Source organism: Odontomachus brunneus, unplaced genomic scaffold (genome assembly GCF_010583005.1).
Source record: "Odontomachus brunneus isolate Ranch 3 - 2012 unplaced genomic scaffold, Obru_v1 Obru_scaffold_001, whole genome shotgun sequence".
Lineage (NCBI taxonomy): Eukaryota > Metazoa > Arthropoda > Insecta > Hymenoptera > Formicidae > Odontomachus > Odontomachus brunneus.
The window spans coordinates 3,951,014-3,971,855 of NW_022639451.1; the positions used below are offsets into that span (position 1 = coordinate 3,951,014).

The 20,842-nt window shown below is 41.0% G+C and overlaps 1 protein-coding gene and 1 long non-coding RNA gene across 11 annotated transcripts in view; one reads left to right on the forward strand and one right to left on the reverse strand.

The window, feature by feature from the left end:
- Window positions 1-217: 217 nt before the first annotated feature.
- On the reverse strand, window positions 218-18,995 carry LOC116840274 (endothelin-converting enzyme homolog). 10 transcript variants are annotated; one of them, XM_032806805.1, is made up of 14 exons: window positions 14,109-14,894; window positions 13,672-13,814; window positions 12,049-12,162; window positions 10,853-11,009; window positions 10,447-10,656; window positions 10,038-10,318; window positions 9,447-9,545; window positions 9,174-9,344; window positions 8,735-8,883; window positions 8,322-8,544; window positions 6,994-7,453; window positions 6,671-6,817; window positions 6,428-6,567; window positions 218-5,273 (listed from the first exon to the last, which is right to left on the reverse strand). In XM_032806805.1, exons 2-14 carry the CDS (start codon window positions 13,672-13,674, stop codon window positions 5,097-5,099), a joined length of 2,331 nt encoding a protein of 776 aa, XP_032662696.1. In that variant the 5' UTR covers window positions 13,675-13,814; window positions 14,109-14,894; the 3' UTR covers window positions 218-5,096. The 10 variants fall into 10 exon arrangements, with proteins under 10 accessions (XP_032662696.1, XP_032662686.1, XP_032662703.1 ...); XM_032806795.1 differs by lacking the exons at window positions 13,672-13,814; window positions 14,109-14,894 and adding an exon at window positions 18,634-18,995; XM_032806812.1 differs by lacking the exons at window positions 13,672-13,814; window positions 14,109-14,894 and adding an exon at window positions 15,773-15,971.
- LOC116840359 overlaps window positions 12,304-20,842 on the forward strand; it is a 12,681-nt gene continuing 4,142 nt past the window's right edge. The window contains exon 1 of the long non-coding RNA XR_004377339.1: window positions 12,304-12,449. This is a non-coding gene — a long non-coding RNA (uncharacterized LOC116840359). The remainder of the gene's footprint in view (window positions 12,450-20,842) is intronic.

Genomic DNA, 20,842 nt, shown 5'->3' on the forward strand with positions numbered 1-20,842 from the left:
CGTTCAGCTCGTGGGGGGAAGGGAATCTTCATTGAAAATGTCATATACAGGATGCGAATAAATTCGTTGTATCGCGAATTTAGCAGCAGCTCCTGTTAATTCCGAAAAAGTTAATCCCGTCTCACGCACTTGTTCAAGATGTAAAATTTACTGTGATCTCTTATGATAACGAGCGAGTCGCATGAGACGAAATAACGCGCGAATTATATTCTAGGAGTAAGCCCGAAGAGTTGCTCTGCCTTTTTAATTTTAATATAATAAGCATAGTACATAATATACAATACAGAAAAATAATCATGGCGAACATCGTCATTGACACCTTCTGTGTTACACGAAACCATTACACACGTAGAGTAATCGGGGGGCCCTGGAAACTCACACGGGCCGAAAGTTCGTATAGACATCACACTTTGCGCGCGTTCAACGACATTGAGAAAGTGTCGTGGTTATCGTCGTCGTTGTCGTCGTCGACCAAATAAGGGCGCAAAATCAAATTTACCGCATTTCCAATTCTCGCCCCCGTGTTACTCCATATAGCGCGTTTTCGAGTGTATAATATATATTTATATATTTATATATATATATATATATATGTATACGCAACAATGTAACCGTGGAGACAACGCTCCCCTCTCATTGTTACAATATTCACAATCATTATAAACAATGGACATTTACAAATACATTATGCGTCGGCGTCAAATATTTTTTAAGGCCTATATGGATTTTATGTTATAATTAGAGAAACTTTGGCTTCTTCTTACGTGATAATCACGTCGCTTTGATTTTCCAAGGGACTGCGGAAGGAGCAAGAGAGAGAAAGAGAAAAGGAGGGGGAGAGAGAGGGAAATGGGACGAATCCGACAAAGAATAGAATGCAAAAACACCTTGGCCTTTATTCTGAACTCTCTTTTATCGATAGGAGTGTCCCTAAATGTGGCTTATAAATTCATAATTTATCATATATATTGTTTGATAAATAAATATTATTTTATGAGTCTCTGAGAGATTATATTTGTTTTTGTTTACTATTAATTTGGTGCAGCAAGAAATTGTTTGCTGTTTATTTCACATAACCTAGTAGCCGAATACTTTTGGTTGTATACTTTCAATTAAACTTCGTAAATAATTTGCAACTATCAATACCGGTCCAAGTCACGCAAGTGGCGATTTATACTTTACTAATACTTCTTAAACAGCAAGTTTCGTATTGAATCTGTCAACGTCTTCTTCTAACTTCAAGCCTTCCGTTTAGCTTTCAGTCATATTATAAAAAGTGAGGGAGAGAGAGAGACTTTTATCGATAAAGAAGAGTTTTCAGAATAAGGGCTTTTGTATCCGCATTTTGCTCCTTCTCTTGAGATTTACCCGCTTCTTCATTATCGTCGATCTCTTAAATTCTAAACTTAACCCTAAGCGTCCACATACGAAAGGACTCTAGACTTAATCCTAGATGTCCAACGGACCTCGGCTTCTTTTCATGTCGCGAGACGTACACCGTGTATCTTTCTCCGTCGATCATAAAAATGTATTAATTAATTTGATTATTCTCTGCCCTAATATTTCTGAATATCTCTGAGCGCTCAACGAATCACTTCTTCACTCGATACAAAAAAGGTGAAGAGGGAAGTTGAGCGTGATTGAGTGAGTCTGCAAAATCACGCTGGATTCCGGTGTTTGCGTTTCAAACGCGATTGTGGCGGGATATCAATATGGACTTCTAGGATTAATGTTATGCAACGTATCGATAAGGGGTACAATGCGCTTTCCTTAAAGGAAACAATATTGGCGTACCAATCGTACAGCTGTGTCTCTTAAAGTCAAAGGTTGCTATCTTTTAAGACCTTTAAGACCCTCGGGGATTAATGGTGTGACTGAATGAAAGTATTAAACGTAACCGATTAGCTATTACTATTGATCGTTTTATCCTCCTGCTTTGTCCTACGGGTATCTATCACCGTAATTATCGGGAATACCATGTCTCGCTTATGTGGGCTTAACGTGCTTCAGTAATAAGTGTGTCTTGCGCGACGTGCCACGACATATCGCCGCCTATTTACGATTTGTTCTTCTTTTTTTTCTCTCTCCTATAAAAAAACATTACACGTATATGTATCTTTACTTTTCCTTCTCTCTCGTTATACAGTGTTAAAAAAGATCGGCTTTTGATTGGCATTTTTCTCTTTCCTTTTTATTTCGAGATGTGCAAGACTCACTTGGGCCTCGGTATTATCACGTTCACAGCACTATTGGAGTCTATTGGTCGACGCATGACGTGAGCCGCGCGATGAGATAGAGGATATTGAATGTGATTGCTAAATCCGTCTATAGTCTCGATACCGTTCGCAATTCTGTGAGAAAACGTCGACCATCGATCCGCGCTCTCATCTAACAACGAAAAATCCGCGACGAAACGCTTCGAGTTACGTTCGTGGCTGGCTATCGCAGTGAGATTTACATTTCCTACTAATTAGAACGCTAAAGTCAACGGTAATTCTAAACGAGAGTCTACGCCACCACAGCTAACAAACGCGTTAGTCTCCTGATCTGTAAATTACATTATTTACAAAAACACACGCTGTTCAGTCCTCGTCGCTAAAATTTTATAATTAATTATTGTACAATTATCCCAACTCGAAGCAAGGAGAAAGTGTAGATTAGTAAGAAATTATACATATGCAATAGATTCGTAATCCAACCATGCTGCGATATGTGTGAGATCAAAAAGTCGAACAACGACGACTCTTACTTATTCACATTATTCACGTAGCGTCTATCATCTCTACGAAAAAAAAAAAAAATAGACTGATTCAACTAAATCGAGGAGGATTAATCGCCGCGAGAAAACGTGCTTAATTTCGCTCAAATGGCGAGACTTTGGTTAGCATGATACTTAACAATTGCAAAACCAATTCGGTGAAGTTGTAGAGATGAAATGTTGATAATCATGTTCTCGAGAGAGTACTTGAAACTTAGCGAAATAGATTTCTCTCAGCGTTTCCTAATGGGACTGTTGTTGTTCCCTTGCAGGCATTTCTCCATGAAGTGGAGTACCGAGCACGCGACGAATGGCAGGAGAACTTGAATCAAGCGCACTCGATGAGAAAACACCTAATATCGGCTAAACACATTATTGTGCCGCGCGTCACCTCGCCGCGATTTCCACGTCCGGATTCCGTCCAGCCAGTCATAAGTAATTTCACACATCCATATCTTTCTACAAACCAAGCTCTTTAATTCTAAAATGCTAGCTAAGGGGAGAATCCTGCCTGCGGAAGCTATGGCATCCGGCTGTCCTCCAGCTACGCTCTGCCGAGATTATCGAGAGCGTAGTAATGTTCTCACAATATTGATAACATCTCGCAGCGTATCAACGACATGTGCCGACGTTAATACTGGTAATTCGAATACGAATTTCCGTCGTGACTTTGCAGCTGTGAAAAACTTAAATTTGGTCTCGCGTGAGTTTCGCGTCGCTCCTCCTCTCACTCGGCCTGCTGTCATTTTCTCATTCGCGCTTAACGAACTATTTCGTAGACTAATCAGCGCAATACTGCTCGCAATCCTGTTCGCGCGCCTCGACAATTTGATTGGCTGGTAATACTGACGATATTTATAGTCGAATCTTAAATATTAATCTTCCGGCAGCGCAATGAAATGGTCTAGGAACTTAGCGTCGAAGCGACTTTTGATTAGTTGATTGCGGGATATATAAGTTTGAACGGCTCGTAACACAACGAGAATCACAATGTACTGACGTCACAAATAACGCGGCGAGGACAGACAGTTGCGGACAGTTTGTATATGTATCGTGACGAGTTATTATTATCTCCTTGGCCAATTAACTTCCACAAGCCGAAGCGAGTGAGAAATTTGTTCTTGCATTAAGCCTGCTCGCGCACAGTCTTGTAATTGTAATTGCCGCGTGCTTCGCCTATAACCCGATCGTCACTTTTTTTTGGTATCGTCATCTTCAGTCGTTGCTCCGCGCACATTTGCGAATCGACTGAGTGTAACGTGTGTAATACTGATTTAACTATGTATATAAAAGTGAAAAACGATATGTACCGCGTATCGAGAATACTTCAGCGGCTGTCGACGCTGCGAGTCGTTCCTGAACGCTCTCGTTAATCTCGACGAGCCGTAGTTGGGCACTCTGTGTGAAAAGAATCGGTGCTGATCACAAATACACCTCAACGCAGTCGGAAGGGAATAATACGCTAATGTACTGGTCCTAGTTCCCGTCGAGCAAATGAAAACTCTCCTCGATCAACTCCTATTACAACTTCGTGCACGTAGAGAATTCCTCGAGACATTCGGCCTGTACAAGTAACTCATTCTCTTTTTTTTTTTTTTGTTTGTTTTCGTACATTTTCTCAACGTGCTTCGGATCTCTCACATTTGTCGTACGTGACGCGAAACCCTATAAAAGTTACTTTTGTTCCTGCGCGAATAAGCGACTCGGCTTAGCAACTGACAAGTAAGTCAATTGGATAAAAAATTCTTCGACACCGCAAATCTCGCAAATTCCTGCAAATCTCGCAAATTTTACATGTTCTAACTAACTCGCCATTTGTCGGAGAAAAATTCTTTAGTTTCATTGGTTTCATTTCAATGTTCAATTCTGCAGAAAGAAATAATTCACAGACAAGGTCTCTTCGAAAAATAATTATTGTTGGTCTCCAAAGCGACCTTAAAACAGTCTTAGGTCGGTCGTGGGATATTAAAGAGTGTCCCAAAATTATCAGCTACAGATGATGAACTTAATTTCAACTAAGCCGAAAGGAGATGCGGAAATTTCCTTCTTTGCATTTCCCTTTGATGACTTTCGTCAGCGCGTATACGTGCGCGTTCAAAAATGACTTTACTAATCTCACGATGGTTCAACACAAAATAACCGTCCTCGTACGAAAAGTAATGATATGTGGAAATTAAAAAATGCACAGTCCGATGCCCGAAGTAAGTCTCGTGACTTTCACAACGTGTCTTTCATCACGCAAACGGCACGTAGAAGTTCCAACGATCGCATCGCGATATTGGAAACCGCGGGTGCAATCGAACTCGGTCGATCAATCAGTCAGAAAAGACATGAGGCGTTACCACACCTCACACTTGCGAACCGGGTTCATCTTGGAATTCTTGGGGCAGTTGAATTCCGCCGCGAACTCCGGCAGATTCGAAAGCGGTCCTATCACCCTGTACTTCGGCGGAGTGTGAGAATCCTTCTCGATCTGCAAAGTCACTGCCTCGGGTGTTATAGCAGAGCACCAGACCTGCAAATGTCTCTCGTGTGATTTTTATGATTTGCCTATCACATGCACATGGTGTTTCAGTTAGAAGAAGAATTTTGCGACTATTATTTATGCTTGAGGAAAGATATTGAAGGCTCTGAAGGCAAACAACCAATAGAAATAATGGAACAATAAGAATCCTGTCGACAGGTATTGATAAGTTAAATTTCAGCGGAAGAATATAATTCTTGTTTGATAATTAATTGATAATTTAAACCTTAGCAAGAGGACGAAATCGTTAACGCACATTATACTGCAAAATGCCTGACAGAGGCAGTAGTTTCTTGCAACGTGAAATTTCTGTAAAGTTTTCTGTACTTTAGAGGAGAATAATTAATCATAATTATGCAAGAATGATCTCACCCACATGCAAAGTACGTTTCAAGAAAAATGAATTTTGAAATTTGATACATAATTTAAACAATACAGACAGCACTGAGATTCTTCGCAATTGTTCAAGAAGTTAAGCATAGTTAATTTTGTTCTCTTTAAGGGCGTTCATTAACAAGCTTAATTTTTAATGAAGCTTGTCAAGCTAAATGTTTAGTTTGACAAGCTAAAATTTTAAGCACTCATAAGGCTTGAATCTTATTTATTCGTTTTATTCGTTTTTTTTTCCGTAGAAAGACATATGGGCTATTGGTGACAAAAACTTAAAAATAATAATTTTATGAATTAGATTATTCTTGCATAATTATGATCAATTAATATTGGAAATATTATTTGCGAGATAAAAGGTCAACTTCATAAGTAGCCATGCAATATCTCACACATTGAAAATCGGAAAAATAAGACTAGCATGTATATTAAATGTTGATTAATTTTATACTCCTGCCAGAATTTAAATTATCGCATTCACATCCAATGACAGTTTTTATCAGTCCATCATTCCTCCTGATTATTATTTACAATTTATATTCTCTTTTCGATGTTAGTTATTCGTCATTGATCGTTTTAAATTTTATCATATTTCATCGTGTCAATATTTCAATTTTGTTAAATAACGTACGCAATTGCTTTATAAAAACGAGATTTAAATCCCACATATCGTATATATATATATATATATATATATATATATATATATATATATTGTCGGGTAACTAAAAATTCCGCTCGCCCATAATTATGCTTACCTGTGCGAAATTCAAGAAAAACAGTTGACGATGCGTTAAGTTAAGACCAGGCAGAGGCAGTTGATCCTTGTAGCTTTTAGGCATCGCCCGGTAAGCGTGAAATGCCGCCTTAAGGCCCCCGTTGTCGGCGATATTCTCTCCTGCGTGTGCGTACAACGTGCGATCAATCGATACCCACCGGCGCAATTCCGCGTCGCGCACATATCCGCGAGAGAGCGATTATTAATAACCAAATCGTATTACCCAATGTCTGTCGGCCGTTAACGTGTCGACCTTGTACTTCGTATGTGTCATATTGCTCCACGAAACACTCGGTTCTACTTTTAAACTTCTCTATCGTAGCGTCGTTCCACCACCGATGCAGGTTCCCGTGTAAATCGTACTCTCGACCTGTTCGAATCCAATATGTTACTAGAAAAAATATAGTAGTTGCGCTAACAGGACGAACGAATGCGAGCGAGTAATACTCGAGCAATACTCTCGAACAGTGAAATTACGAAAGCATGGGGAGGCTTGGATATTTCAATTTTTACTCTATCTTTAAAATCGTGCGCAAATCACGTCACCTTGATCGTCGAAGGCATGGGTCAGTTCGTGTCCCATGACCACTCCGATGCCGCCGAAGTTCAGACTATTGGGATTGTCTATGTCGTAGAACGGGCTCTGGAGAATGCCGGCGGGGAAGACGATTTGATTCTTGGTAGGCGTATAATAAGCGTTCACGGTCGGCGGCGTCATTATCCAAGAGCTCTTATTCACCACCTGATCGAGCTTCTCGAGGTTCTTGCGTAAATTGAACTTATTTACGCGCAGATTATTCTGGAAGTACTCGTACTGCTTGATAGTTAGATCGCGATAACGCTCGTCGAGTTCGCTGGGTCGCAGGATGAAGTCCGGGAAGCCGATCATGTCGGTGATCGCGTTCGCCTTCTCCTCGGCGGAGTTTCTCGTCTCCGCGTCCATCCAGTCGAGGTCCACCAGGTTATTCGTGAACGCCTTGCGAATCAAGTCGATCATCTCTTCCGCCTGAAAACAATGATGAAAGATTAGAGACAGCGGGAGAGGCGACCGCGATGGAAAGTTGGATTTTCTCAAGGGAATATTCTAATCTGAAAGGTCGTAAAAAAGCTATATTTTCGACATTTTTTACAAGGAAACGAAGAAATCGTATAACATCAAACTTTATATATCTTTTAAGTTTTATTTTTAAGATATATTTTTATTGTCTATATAACAAAAACACTCCTTTTGTATGTTATATCCTGGCTATTAAAAGTTTGCGAAAAAATGTATACGGGCGGTGTGAATGGTTTTAGCTATTCTGGGTATATATAGGAAACGCAAAAGTCAAGAATTTTCTTATTCAGGAGAAGTGTAGCTATAATTTGAACTAGAATTAATATTACTATTCCGGACAAAATAGCGGGCTTTTTGTTAGTCTTTCTTAAAAATGTTAGTCTTTCTTTAAGATGCTGTTAGTGTCTTATAAAAAAGAAGAAAAGCTAGTAAATATATGTTTGTTCCAGTTCAGACAATAGCTACACTTCTCCTAAATAAGAAAATTTTATGAAATTTATTTTTTGATATATCTAGGACAACCATAATCACTTACACCGTCTGTATGCGTTTTTTTGCGAGTGACCAGGATATAACATACAAAAAAAGAGTGTTTCTGTCACCTTTAATAATAAAAATATATTCTTAGGATATGATTAAAAGAATATACAAAGTTGGATATTGTTCGATTTTTTTGCTCCCCTATAAAAAATTCCGGAAAAATATCTTTTTGTGCGACCTTTCAAGCAGAATACTCTCTTAAAGCCACGGCGCGCCTCCTAAAACGGCCGCCATCGTTCGCTTCACGACAGGTTTCGCGATATCATTGCGAACTAACCATCGGTTTACTCTTGCCGTGAAACACCTCTCTGACGAACATCGCGCCGATCGCGAAACCCATGACGTTATTTACATCGCTAACGCAGTAACGCCACTGCTCCTCATTACCCTCCGAACCGATTAGGGCTTTCCGCAGGCCCTTGTAAGCGTCGCGGAACGGCTTCGACAGGCACCCCGTCAAGGACCTCACGGTCTGCCAAACCAGATAGTTATTCAGTATTCTGCGGAAAGAAAAGGTAGAGGAAAAGATTGATCATTTTCTCCGACCTCTCGGATCTTCGAAAGATCTTCGAAGAGTTTTTCGAAAGTTTCTGAGACTGGTTGCTTTGTTCTAGGATTCTCTTTCGACTTTCTCGACTCTAGGGATCAAAGCACATCACCTCTGATATATATCTCATATGGTATACGTACATTTTCCCGTTAGTCGTCTTGTTATACTCCTGCACGAGCTTCGTTAATTTCGCAAAATATTCCGGCGCGTAGTTGATGATCTGCGCTTTGCTGTTGATCTTCTTGTTCACGAGGCGCGTTGCGTTTTGGAAATAATCCACCCACGACATCTAGACATAAAAATCACGCATCACGAACGTTTATTTAATCATTCTGGTCGGGAAAATGCTTTGAAACTCGAGAACACTCAGTAAAGCAAAAGTAAAATTCTCGAACACATATCTAATCCCGGATCTTCTAATTGCTTTGGTCTTTAAACAATAAGAATGTTCAGGATTAGATACGTGTCCGAGTATTGGTACTTTCAGCTTACTCAAATTTCTTTGCCACATAGTTGTAATTTCGAAATACAGGACACTTCGACAGAGACGCTCGATCAAGTAAGAGACGTCAAACGTACAAAAGGTGCTTTACGTTGCAATTCGTTCAAAGACATCAGATTGTAGAGCTTCTCCTCGTCCCTGCGTTCCTCCGGTGGTGTGGTGATCTCCGCGAGCTTTGTCTCAAAGTCAATTATGTCTTGCATTTGTTTCCTCGTGCTGTTCTCTTCACCACCTAAGAGCACGCCGATCTGCAAAGGGATACGAGTATCTCTACTCGATTCGTTCGTGATTGTGTCGCACATCGCGTTGAAATCGGAAATAAACGCGCATAAGCGCGGTTACTACTTTACCCTTGTCATGTAGTCCAAGTAAGCAGCCAAGACTTTACTGTGCTCGGTTACGTTAAGGTAATTGTCCGCGGTTGGCAGCGTCAGGCCTCCCTGGTCGATCTTGAAAATCGAAACTAGTCTCAATATTGCGCATAATCGAGTCTGCCTGTATCTAATCTAACAATGTCACAGTATCGAAGATGATTGTTCGCCAGAAAAGAAAATAGCAATTTATGATAAACAAACTTCCAACTTAGACACAGTCCCATCGAGTGCGAATTGAATTGACGGCTCTCGCACGCGCGCGGCACACGTTCGCGGGTTAAACGAATCAGATCGAATTGAATGCGAGCGCGAATCGAAACAACTCTTACTGTGCGATTTAAATGACACACGCTTGATTAGTAGAGCTCAATGGTGTTACCTCGAAGATTGCGGTCGCGTATCAGTAGTGCTCGAAAATATTCAATAATAATAATATTAGATTTAATAACAGGCGTTCAATAAAATCAAAAGTAATCGACTTATCGTCGACGGCTAATGACGCAACGAAGGACGTCGCGTTCTCTCTCTCTCTCTCTTTCTCTGTCAAATCCGTCACAATCTACTTACTTGGATTATGTATCTACTGCTGTTGCGGTCATCCTCGTTCACGGCCCAGGAGAAGAGGCCGCCCATGTTGTAAACGTTCTGCAGAATATGCATGCTGTTCTGCAAGGACCACGTGCTCACGTTGAACTTCCCGGAGATGTTCCATCCGCCGATACTCTGGAGCAGCTCCATCATCGGCTTGGTGCCGAGAGTCTCGATCGTCTCGTTTGCGTCCATGCAGGACATATAGTAATACTTCGCCTTCTTCTCGGCCTTCGACTTCATCTCGCTGAACGGTTTCTCTGCGCGGCGGCAATAGAGAAGCAAAAGAGAAGCAAGATTGAACGTCACTTATACGTATACCGTTTCTACATCGTACTCGTTTCTCGCTCGATCCACGATCGCGAGCGCGCCCACGTTCAATATTTACCGAGGACATTTTTGACTACCAGCTGATTATCCTGCTCCAGCTTGCCGAACGTGCCCCAAACGCTCTTGCCGTCCGGGATGGGATTTTTCTTGCGCCAACCGCCGCACGCGTACTCGTAGAAGTCGTCGCAAGGGTCAACGGAGTAATCTATTCTATTGATTATGGACGCTGCCACCGTCACGCAGTGCTCCGTGAGGCAATGTGTGCCGTCTGCAACAATGTTTAACACTTCTTTTTCCTCGTTGCAATCGTGGCGAATTACGGCGTCAGAAGCGAGAGATCGTGCGAATTTTCTATCGTCGCGCGTCGGCAAGGTGCATCGATCTCTTTCTTTTTTTTTATTTGTCTTTTTCACTTGCGTCAAGTATCAGAGAGAGGAAAGAGTGATTGTCGAACGTCCTCTTACCTTCTCCGTGAGAGGTGACGTGGAGAATCTGCGCCTCGTCCCAGCGAGGCTTGTGGCTGATCACGCTGATTAGTATGAAGACTATTAATAGCAAAGTAGTGCAAATTATTAAAAGACATCTCTCTAAAGTACTCCTCGCTTTCCATAGCGTGGGAGCCTGAAACAACGGGAACGTATCGATTGATAAGAGCAGACGGTGACCTACGATCGTTATCATCGTGGAACCGCCGCGTTACGCAATCGTAATTTAGAGGTCGCGTCTTTGAACATGAATAACTTTCATCAAGTATTCATAATAATAATAATAGTGACTTCATTGAATGCGGTTGATGCAATGATAGATAAGTAATGATAGATAAGTAATGATAGATAAGAAAGAGAAAAAGCAAACTAAAAGATTATATTATAGCAAAAGATGAGGCGATAACCACGACGTTGTTATAAAGCCTAATTAGAACTTAATAAAAAAAATTATTTCCAAGAATGAGAAGTAAAAAGATATTTCAGTGATGAATTATTCTCTTCTTTCTAGAGAATATTTGCTACGTGCAAAGAGATGCATACTGCATTCAAGTAAATGTTACGTGTTTCAGGTATTTCATAAATTTATATATCGTGAATCATAAGCATCAAATTTATTCAAAATATATTCCGAATTTTAACATATTTCCCTGGAGCCTCCACTCAAGAATATGAAGTCCTAGAGCATCCACTCAAGAATATGAAGTTAAAACAAAAATTTGATTTGCTTACTGCATAGAACGAAACCAACTTTTCTTCAACAAATTTTATAATATTCTTAAAGATACTATAAATTCCACTTTTGCGTTAAGAAAAAGATACTTGAAAATTTATTTGTGGAATACAAAATTTATTCACAGAAAAATAAATTGTTAAGTATTTTTTTCAATGTAATTGCATTATAATAAACTCTTCTAAAATTAATCATGAGTATATTTTAAGGTTATGATAAAAAATATTGTTTGTTAAAGGTTACTATTACTTAAAAAAAGAAAAGTAATCACTTTGCTGCAGAATGATATTTTTCTCTCTCTACGTGAATAAAGTTGCACAAATATTTCTGGTTGAACACGCAAACTTACGAAAGCGGGGAATATTTTTTCTGTTCGTGGCAGTCGCTAATCTGCTTTTTATCCGAAAACGTTATTAATACCAGCGCAATTGGGAAAACTCACCGAGTGATATCTTATATGCGTGGCGGATGTGCTGATACCTTCGCTATTTAAGGTAACCGAGCCGATGCTGCTGCTCTCCTCATCCTCGAATTCGGCCGGTTTGTACCTCGTCATCTGAACAACATACAGAGGTAATAGAGACGTGCGCACAAAACAGACTCGAGGCGGTATTTACAACGGACGTTTACAGCTGGCGACTTCGCACGTGTGCGGCTCGTCGATACGTCGGGTCGCGCAAAGTTACGATAATAAATAAAGAATTTCGTCTTTACGGCTGGCGTATGGCGTCGTGGAAACTTATATTAAGCTATGACTTATATTAAGTCATGACGTATATTAAGAGATTCGGCACACACGGACAGCTGGCGGAATTTAGCGGACGACGGGCAAGCACGAGTGTCGTAAGTGAAAAAGATATCTCGCGCGACGAATACCCACGTAAATGTTCAATATTTTCTTTATCCTATGACGATTACGGCTCTTACAAACATAGATAAAAACAGCAGCGAGGCGTGTCTCGTGTTTGACCGAGATAAGACAATTAGTCAGTTATAAATCGCTGGTAAGCGCAATCGCAATAATTTCGCTGGGCGCGCCGAAAATATTTGAACGCGATGTCCTCACGATTAGAGTGCACAATTTGCTGCGATTCTTGTCATTGTCATTGATGATAACGGGAAAACGCAGATTTATTTTCATTCTGTGTCTCGACATTCTCATTATCGTCGAAATAGCAATGGATACGCACAAATATCAGAGAATGAATGTCAATTACTTATTCAGTACGCAGAGAGAAACCATTAATGCGGTAATTTATAGCACACATCACGAGTATATTTACACGTTAATGAAAGGCATACATTAAACATGCGAAATTAATAATTAATTTATTAATTAAACAATTAATAATTCACAATACTGTAATTCAATAATCAAATGTGAGAGACATATAGAATTTATATGGAGGAGAGAGAGCTATTTATTATTTAAGATTTATAGATTACGGCGGATGACAATTAATGAAATGAAATTGTTCATCGTATAAAGGTGTGTCTCCCTTTTATGAGAAAACTTATTAACAAAGTGCGGTACTTTTAGGACACGCACTCGCGTGCTTATTTCACTCTGTATGCTGTAAGAGACTGAGTAGAAACAAAGAACTAATTAAAAGTAACAATAATAATTTTCATTTAATGCTTAATAAAGGAGAGTTCTCATGCTAGCTGTTGTCCTCGTGATGTATATTTGTTTCATAGCACGCCCGTAAACTTTTTTTTCAAATTTCTTCTTTTTTGCCATGGATATTATATTAAAACGAAAATTCGGTTTGCTTATTGCACAGAATCGAAGCTTTCTTTAGCGAAGTTTTATGATACTTTTGGGTTCTACAATTTCCAAATTGCTTACTCGCAGCTTAATACTTAATATTTTGTTTTAAAATTGCGTGCGATAACACGCGTGATTCTTCAATAGCAGAGGCCACGTGCATAAGTGCTTACGTAATGATAAGAGACGGAGAACTTATCGCGATACTTCTTTCCACAAGGCGAAATTCTGCATTTTAATTAATCTCAGCGTGAAGATTATTCAATTACATTAACATTTTCTCTTTACCATAGCTACCATTAATTCAAGTCGCGTTGCTCTGCAGCGCGTTCCGCCGCGTGTGTGTCTTAATCGTCTTATTCATAGCTTCATCGTCCGCGTTGCAGACGTTGCTAACGTTACGTTTGAATTGCTTTTGTGTGAGATACGTCAGTCCTCACCTGCGGAATTATTTACGACATTAACATAAAAAACTGCTCAGAATACGATATCGCAGCGTGATGATGTACGACACTTTTACGTAACGCGCATAATTTTCTCGGATCGTTAACACAGCAAAGGCGAGCATAAAGCGACTCTGACCTGCGAAGATGAGAAATTCTCCGGAAAATGTAGAAATAAAAGAAGTAAGGTGATTTCAGAACCTCGACACGATCCAGACCCGTTTTCAAGTACTTGACTTATTTCAGCGCGCGAAAACCAAGAGAATAACACGGGATCGCGAAAACACTTACCGCGGAAGATTATTCGCAGAGCACGGGGATTTCCTGCGAATGACGCGCTCTACACTTGTACCTCGCCGATCATCGGTCGCGTCCCGAGCATTTGTTTTTGTAACACAACGCGCCGCGAGCGGAAATATAATTGACGCAATGATCCCAATTCAAACACAGTTGAGACACGATGCCGGCACTCTCTGTCGCATAAAAGAACGTTCTTCCCGCGCCGCGACGCGCTGACACGTGAAAACCGAATTCATTGAGCGCGCGTCGCAATTAAATCTGCGGAGGAGTTCACAGTAACGAGAGAGCTATCGTTTCCAATTTTCTAATTTAATCTAATTCGCGAATTATTCGCCAGTGAGCACACCCGACGTGCCAACGGTCGTAGCGCGAAATCGCTCTCACTCCTCTGACATCGTCTTTCGACGACTTTTCTGTTTGAATTGAAAACCGAGCGGGAAAGTCGCAGGAAACTGGCTTCGACTCTAGGAGTCGCGATTTTCCGAACCAAAAATCGCAGTGCACACTTCGTAAGGCCGATCTCCGTCGCAGCGACGACTGGCTTTCGTCGCGGCTTGTCTTGTCGAGAGTCGTTAAATTCACTGTGCGAAAATTTGCCGAATCTCAGCAGCGCTACCGTTTTAGAACGTACTAAAAATACGTCGCTCTCGACTCTGAGCGACTCTAAACTGAGCGACGCGACGAAGGCGCTCGTTCCGGTGATATCAGAGCACAACCACAGCCGTTTATTATTCAACGCTGAAGCCTCGCGTCGCGTCGCTTATCAGTTGCGGGCATCCGCGTATATCTTACTTGACGTTTAATAGGAAACGCGGAAACACATCGTATAGGATGTTATTGCGGTCGGTATGTGCCCGTATCACACCCAGATGAGGCACGTGAACGCGCTGGTCTCAGACTGCGTCTGTCAAAGTGTGCGTATTGACGCATTTCACCGTAGCCTTCGCTCAAGACGAGATTCCCTGATAACATTCACGTCATCGCGCGTGAACTGAAGTGGATGACAGATTTATAAATACATCGCACGTGCTTCGGACCGCCAACGTCGTAATAGCTGCTTTTTCCTCTATCTCTCCCATTTCTCCGTTCGTTGCCTTCTTCTGTCCGTCTGTTGTGTAACACGTGTAAAGCGAATCTCTCATCCGAATTTTACGCGAGGAAAAATTTCACCGTTCTGCTTAAAAGCAGAAAAAAGAGAGAGAGAGAGACAGAGAGAGAGAAAGAGAGAAAGAGAGAAAGAGCGTATAAAGAAGATACTCAAAGAGTACCGGAAAGACATTCCGCGTAAGCGTTTTTAACGAATTAACAGGAAACCGCAAAAACCGCGAGGTTTGATGTCCAAACAGTGATATTTATCAAGTATTTATCAACCACTTTCAGCGCAAAATTACATTTGCAATGAATTTTATTAATACGCAAACGCGTCAATCACTTGAATCACTTGGATCTTCTTAATTTTTGCGCGTTCGCGCGCGATATTCGCAATAATACATCAAATAACACTTGTACAGTGCATTGGCAGTCTGTCATTCTCAGCTAAACGTTCTCATTCGAGGAATACGTAACACGCGACGCACTAAAGCACCTCTCGGGTGTGAGTAGACCGCTGCGCAATTGCGAATTATTACCACAAGAATATCACGTAATCAACGGACCTTCTAATTGAATAGGTCTTTAATTAAGAACCGTCCAGAGATGCACGATGGCCGTCAGGCCGAAATGTCCCTTTTGAGGGCCGCAGCCGTGGAATAGGTGCGCTCTCACGGGTCGAGTCGCGCCTCTATCTCGCACTCGCTCCGATCTCCGCGGAAATAGAGTCCAATCGGCGACGAGGCGACGCGCAAACTGAAATCGCCCGCCTGCACGCGCCGCGCCGTGTGCGCGGCGCGCCAAAAAGCGCGCGCGTTGTGCCGCGCCGCGCGCACGCGTGTCTTTCGCGGGCCCCTCGCTTTTATCTTCGCTGAAGTGTTCGCTTCAGCAGGAAGCGAACACTTGTGGTCGCCGTTATTACCATTAAAATATTTCGCGGCTCGACGCGGCGGCAGACTGCGTACCGGCATCGCGAGAGCACTCGCCGTAAGAAGAGCAACAGGAAGCGCGCACGGAGCGCGCACGACGTTGCGCGCGGCTGAAACGACCCGTGGATGTCGCAGCGCGCGTCACGATTAGTCGACTGCACCGGGCATCTCATGAGAAGAGAGAAGACTGAAGATACTTTGAGGCTCTCAGTGCCGTTTGAAAAAAGTAGCTTGTTAACGGCTCGGAAAATATCGTTTGCCGAATAAAAATCGGGGTTCTTTGATCCTGAAATATCAAGAAGTTACGTAAACTCTAATTACAGATAAATTTTACCCAACGCATTTTTACTTGCTCACATTTTTAGAAAAATTATCGGAATTCAATCCTTTTTTTCTTTCAGTCAATATAGAAAACATCGGAGGATATAAAATCTATCAATGTTTTTATGGTTTAATGAAGTTGAAAAAGCTATAATAATAAAAAAACATATTCTTTTTTGAAAATAGCAATGTTTGAAAGGTTTGTCTGGGTAAATTTTATCTATGTTCTGAGGTTTAGAAATTTATAATTTCGTCGTGCATTTTCGTGCAATTTCTTGACAGACATAACTGTATTTCTCTCATGAAGGCAGGACGCTTTGAGTCAGTTGTACTTAGCAATCTTTTGACAAAGAGAAAGAGAAAAATTAACTCATCCCAAAGAGAGAATTCGCATCTTCGCGAACGGAGCGCGCTTTCTCGGCACGCGGATTGCACCGGGCTGCATGCACGCAGGTTGCATATAACGAGGCGCGAATGTATCGGCGCACAATATATTATTTCAGAATATTTCTGGCCAGTATACTACATAGTGTCTCAAATTAAAATTTACACACAACAATTTAATTAAAATTTTACTAATTTAAAATTTAAAATATTCCAATTAAAATAAATCTATTTATTTATTGTATATCAATTAAAATAAATCAATTTATTTATTGTATATCAAGTTCTGTTAAAATTCTATGACATTATTGGAAAAATCTATAATTTTTTACTCGGAATTTTGCAGATATTTGATACATATGGATCAGAAAAGACCAAAAACTTTGTCTTGCCTTATACGAAATTTATACACACAGTTATATTATATACGGTTTTACACAGTTGTACACAAAAAAAACAAACTTTTAGCGCAACTGAGTTTTCTACTATCAGGAAACCAGATGAAAAACTATTTGTAGGAACAGAGTTTTCCGTAGAAGATTTCTGCTCAGCAAATTGCTCTCAGTTATTTCAACCGAGCAACTTTGAATGCAGCTGAGCGCTCAGTCGAATGTTTTCGGTCACAGAGATGTTATTTCTCGTCAGCGAATTTCTCGTCTGATTTTCATTCAGTTGCACAAATTGAAGTCTCTCTACCGTGTAACTCTAACGCGTGCGCTACACATCGCCATGCAGATATAACATGTAACATCATAGCTACGTGACGACGTTCAACGACAACGATATTGTCGTTAAAAGTTACAGAATAAGTACACAGCACCACCATTTCAACAAATCGCTCAAAAGAACGTTTTTCCCAGGTAAAATTATAAATGTCACAATTAAAATTTACCGCTCTTCCTTGTATCTGCCAGAAAATTGTTCATAGCAACTAGAATTTACGTCAATAGTAATTCTAGCAATGTCTGCAAGCAAATTTACACGTGAAAATTACACGTCTGTCTCTCTTCGCTAGTCTTTTCTGTCTACTACAGTCAATTTTAGAGAAATGTGAGATTGGTTCTAAATGGGCGCCATGGAAGAGACTTCCTTATTAAATTTCAAAAACAATTCAGACAGAAATTCTATCTCTCTGTCATTTATATTGATTCAATAGGGATATATATTTATATCACATACGCGATATTACAGTTTGCTAGTCACTTATATATATTTTAGTTAATTTCTCGTATTTAGAATATTTTCACTATAATTGCAAAACTATTTTTTTCAGTTACACGAATTCAGTTTTTCAGTTACATTGCAGTTACACGAATTAAACGCGCGTTCCTACGGAGCAAAGTAAAATCGTACGCGTAATTCGATCCACTCGTTGGCACGAGCCATGACCTACAGTTTCTCTCTCTCTCTCTCTCTCTCTCTCTCTCTCTCTCACTCTCTCTCAACAACGGTGGACTAATTAAGCGTTATTAGAGCCACGAGGCGCTGAAGCGAGGGTTTACACGAACATCCGTCGCTCGTATGAACGTACGAAAGCGGGCCCGGCGCTTCCTAAGTCCTGGGAAGAATAAGTCGATTAAAATCATACATAACGTTACATAACAATGATATTTCCAACGGAACGTAGACAGAAACGTTTTCGCGAGTCGATTCGGAACTCTCGACCGTGGCTACGACTACGTCGACCGGTCGACCGGGACATTCGCGGCGTGTCGTTGAACCACGTCATCGAGGAACGCTCGTCGCGTGTACGCGACTCATCGCCTATCGCGGATGCATATCCGAGGACTCACCTTCACCGACATCTTGGCCCGGCACACGATCGCGCAACCACTGCACTGTCACCTTAATTATTGATTCACCATTGAGGGCGGAACACGCGAGAGTCGAGGGCAGCGATTGCTGCGAGGGCCGCCGGAGAGATGTCAAGACGGCGGAGGGTGGGCGAGAGGAGAGATTAGCCAGGGCCGAGGTGGAGAGGAAGCAGAGGCCTCACTGGATCTTACTGCTGGTCGGCTCCGTTGCGGAACTACGGCATTTTCGCCAGCCGTTTTCGCCAGCGTGGCCGCTGAAACGTTGCTGCAAACGGCTTTCGGCGGCCGCCTCTCTCATGGGGGATGTTTTACCGCCCTTCGTTCACCTTTCCTCGGTCACCCCGCTCTCCTCTGGCTGCCTACCGCCGGGCTGCCCCCGCGCGAATCCCGTTTATATTGATTTCTCACTCGTGCGTTTACACCTGCCATCTCTTATCGTCGCCAGGCGACAAGTAGCGCTTTATCGCCGCGATATCCTAATTTTGCTTTTTACCTTGTTAACCATGGTCGATCCGCCGAAAGCGTTTAACGATCGCGGAACTTCGGGGATTTTTTATCGCGAGTCATTTACTAATGGATAATCGGTGAGGAGAATTGAATCGATCCGAGCGGACAATTCGATCCAATCGGATGTCATTTAACTTAGAGTTTCACGCGATTCTCCCTAACGCACTTCTCTCGTCTCTGAATATAAATAATTCATTAGAATTACTGCGGATTTCTTTAAACGTGTCTATTTCTCTTGCAGAGTTCCCATTACTCCGCAAGTGCTGTTGGATCGTTTGCATAATCGATTTTTGATATGTTGGTTTTCAATTGATTTTAATATTTAGTCAATCGACATATTAAGCTCGAGAAGAATGTTAAGAACAATAATACGCATTTTACCTCAAGATATACTAGAAACGCACAGAACGATTCAAGAAAGCAATCAAGAGAGAGCAAGCGTGATTACTCCCGATATTACCGAACAACAGTAACTCGAAAAATAAGAACACAGAATTATAGATTCAAACTTCCATGTGCTCGAGTCTCGCATTAGGGACTTGCACAAGCTCGCCGGATCTTTAGCCATTTTTTTGAGAAATTCTTTTTTTTTAATAACGGCAACATGCCGTGTTCAATTAAACTATTTACCATAGTCGTCCACTGAGAGAAAAAATATCTAAGAAATACTTATTCACTGAGTATTAATAACATACTTTCTTATCTATATGTATAGAACAGAATGCCTATTCCCTATAAACTCCTAAATCCTTTGACCGATCTAGACCGAATTTTGCATGATTACTTGTTGTTTCATTTTCTACAAATTTCTTCTCCAAGCGTATCTTTGAAGTAATTGTTTGATTTCGTGTTTGTAAGATGATTTATTTTTCAAAGCAAGAAAAAAATCTCGATGATCGAGCGAACTCTCTTTCGGAAGTCTATAGGAAATTTTTCAATGTCACATTTAACGCTTAAAACGTTGAAAGGGACCGACGCGCGGAATGTAGACTGTCTTGAGTGTGTACGTGAATAAATATTTCGTGTCTTTATTTCGGACAGACATTCTTACCATATTAGGTACAGTATCTTACAATGTTGTCGATTTCGCGCGAATACATGATTGCACATTACGGTGAGAAGATTCTTCCAGACTAGAGCTCATTAAAGCTGTACGATATAACGCGCAGGCTATACGCACGCACACAAAATATAGTGGCTTCTGACCTTCTAGAAATTTTCATAGACTCGTGACGGTGTATGTATTACATACGAGATATACAATAGTATAAGCTTACACGGTATAATCACGCGGACCCGTTAAACAGCCCGATTTTACGAATTAGGATCGGTTACAAAAAATAATTGTGTATATATATCTCTCTTATTTCGCTTTGCATTTGTTTTTTTTTTCTTCTTTAAAGGTAAGACCTCCTTGGCTGCGAGACCGCGGCTCGCTTATCTAACGGACTCGACTTGTTCGCTATTGGCACGTACACGCGTTTCTTGGACCGCTATTACGTTCAAGAACCTATAAGTTGAAGGATTAGTGCGCTCGACGTGGTATCCTGTGACCTTAAACACTGATTACGCGCGCGTGCGTGCACGCGCATGTATTGTTAGTGTTTGTGTGTAGTATAAAAGAATAATCGAAGAAGATATATATATATATATATATATATATATATATATATATATATAT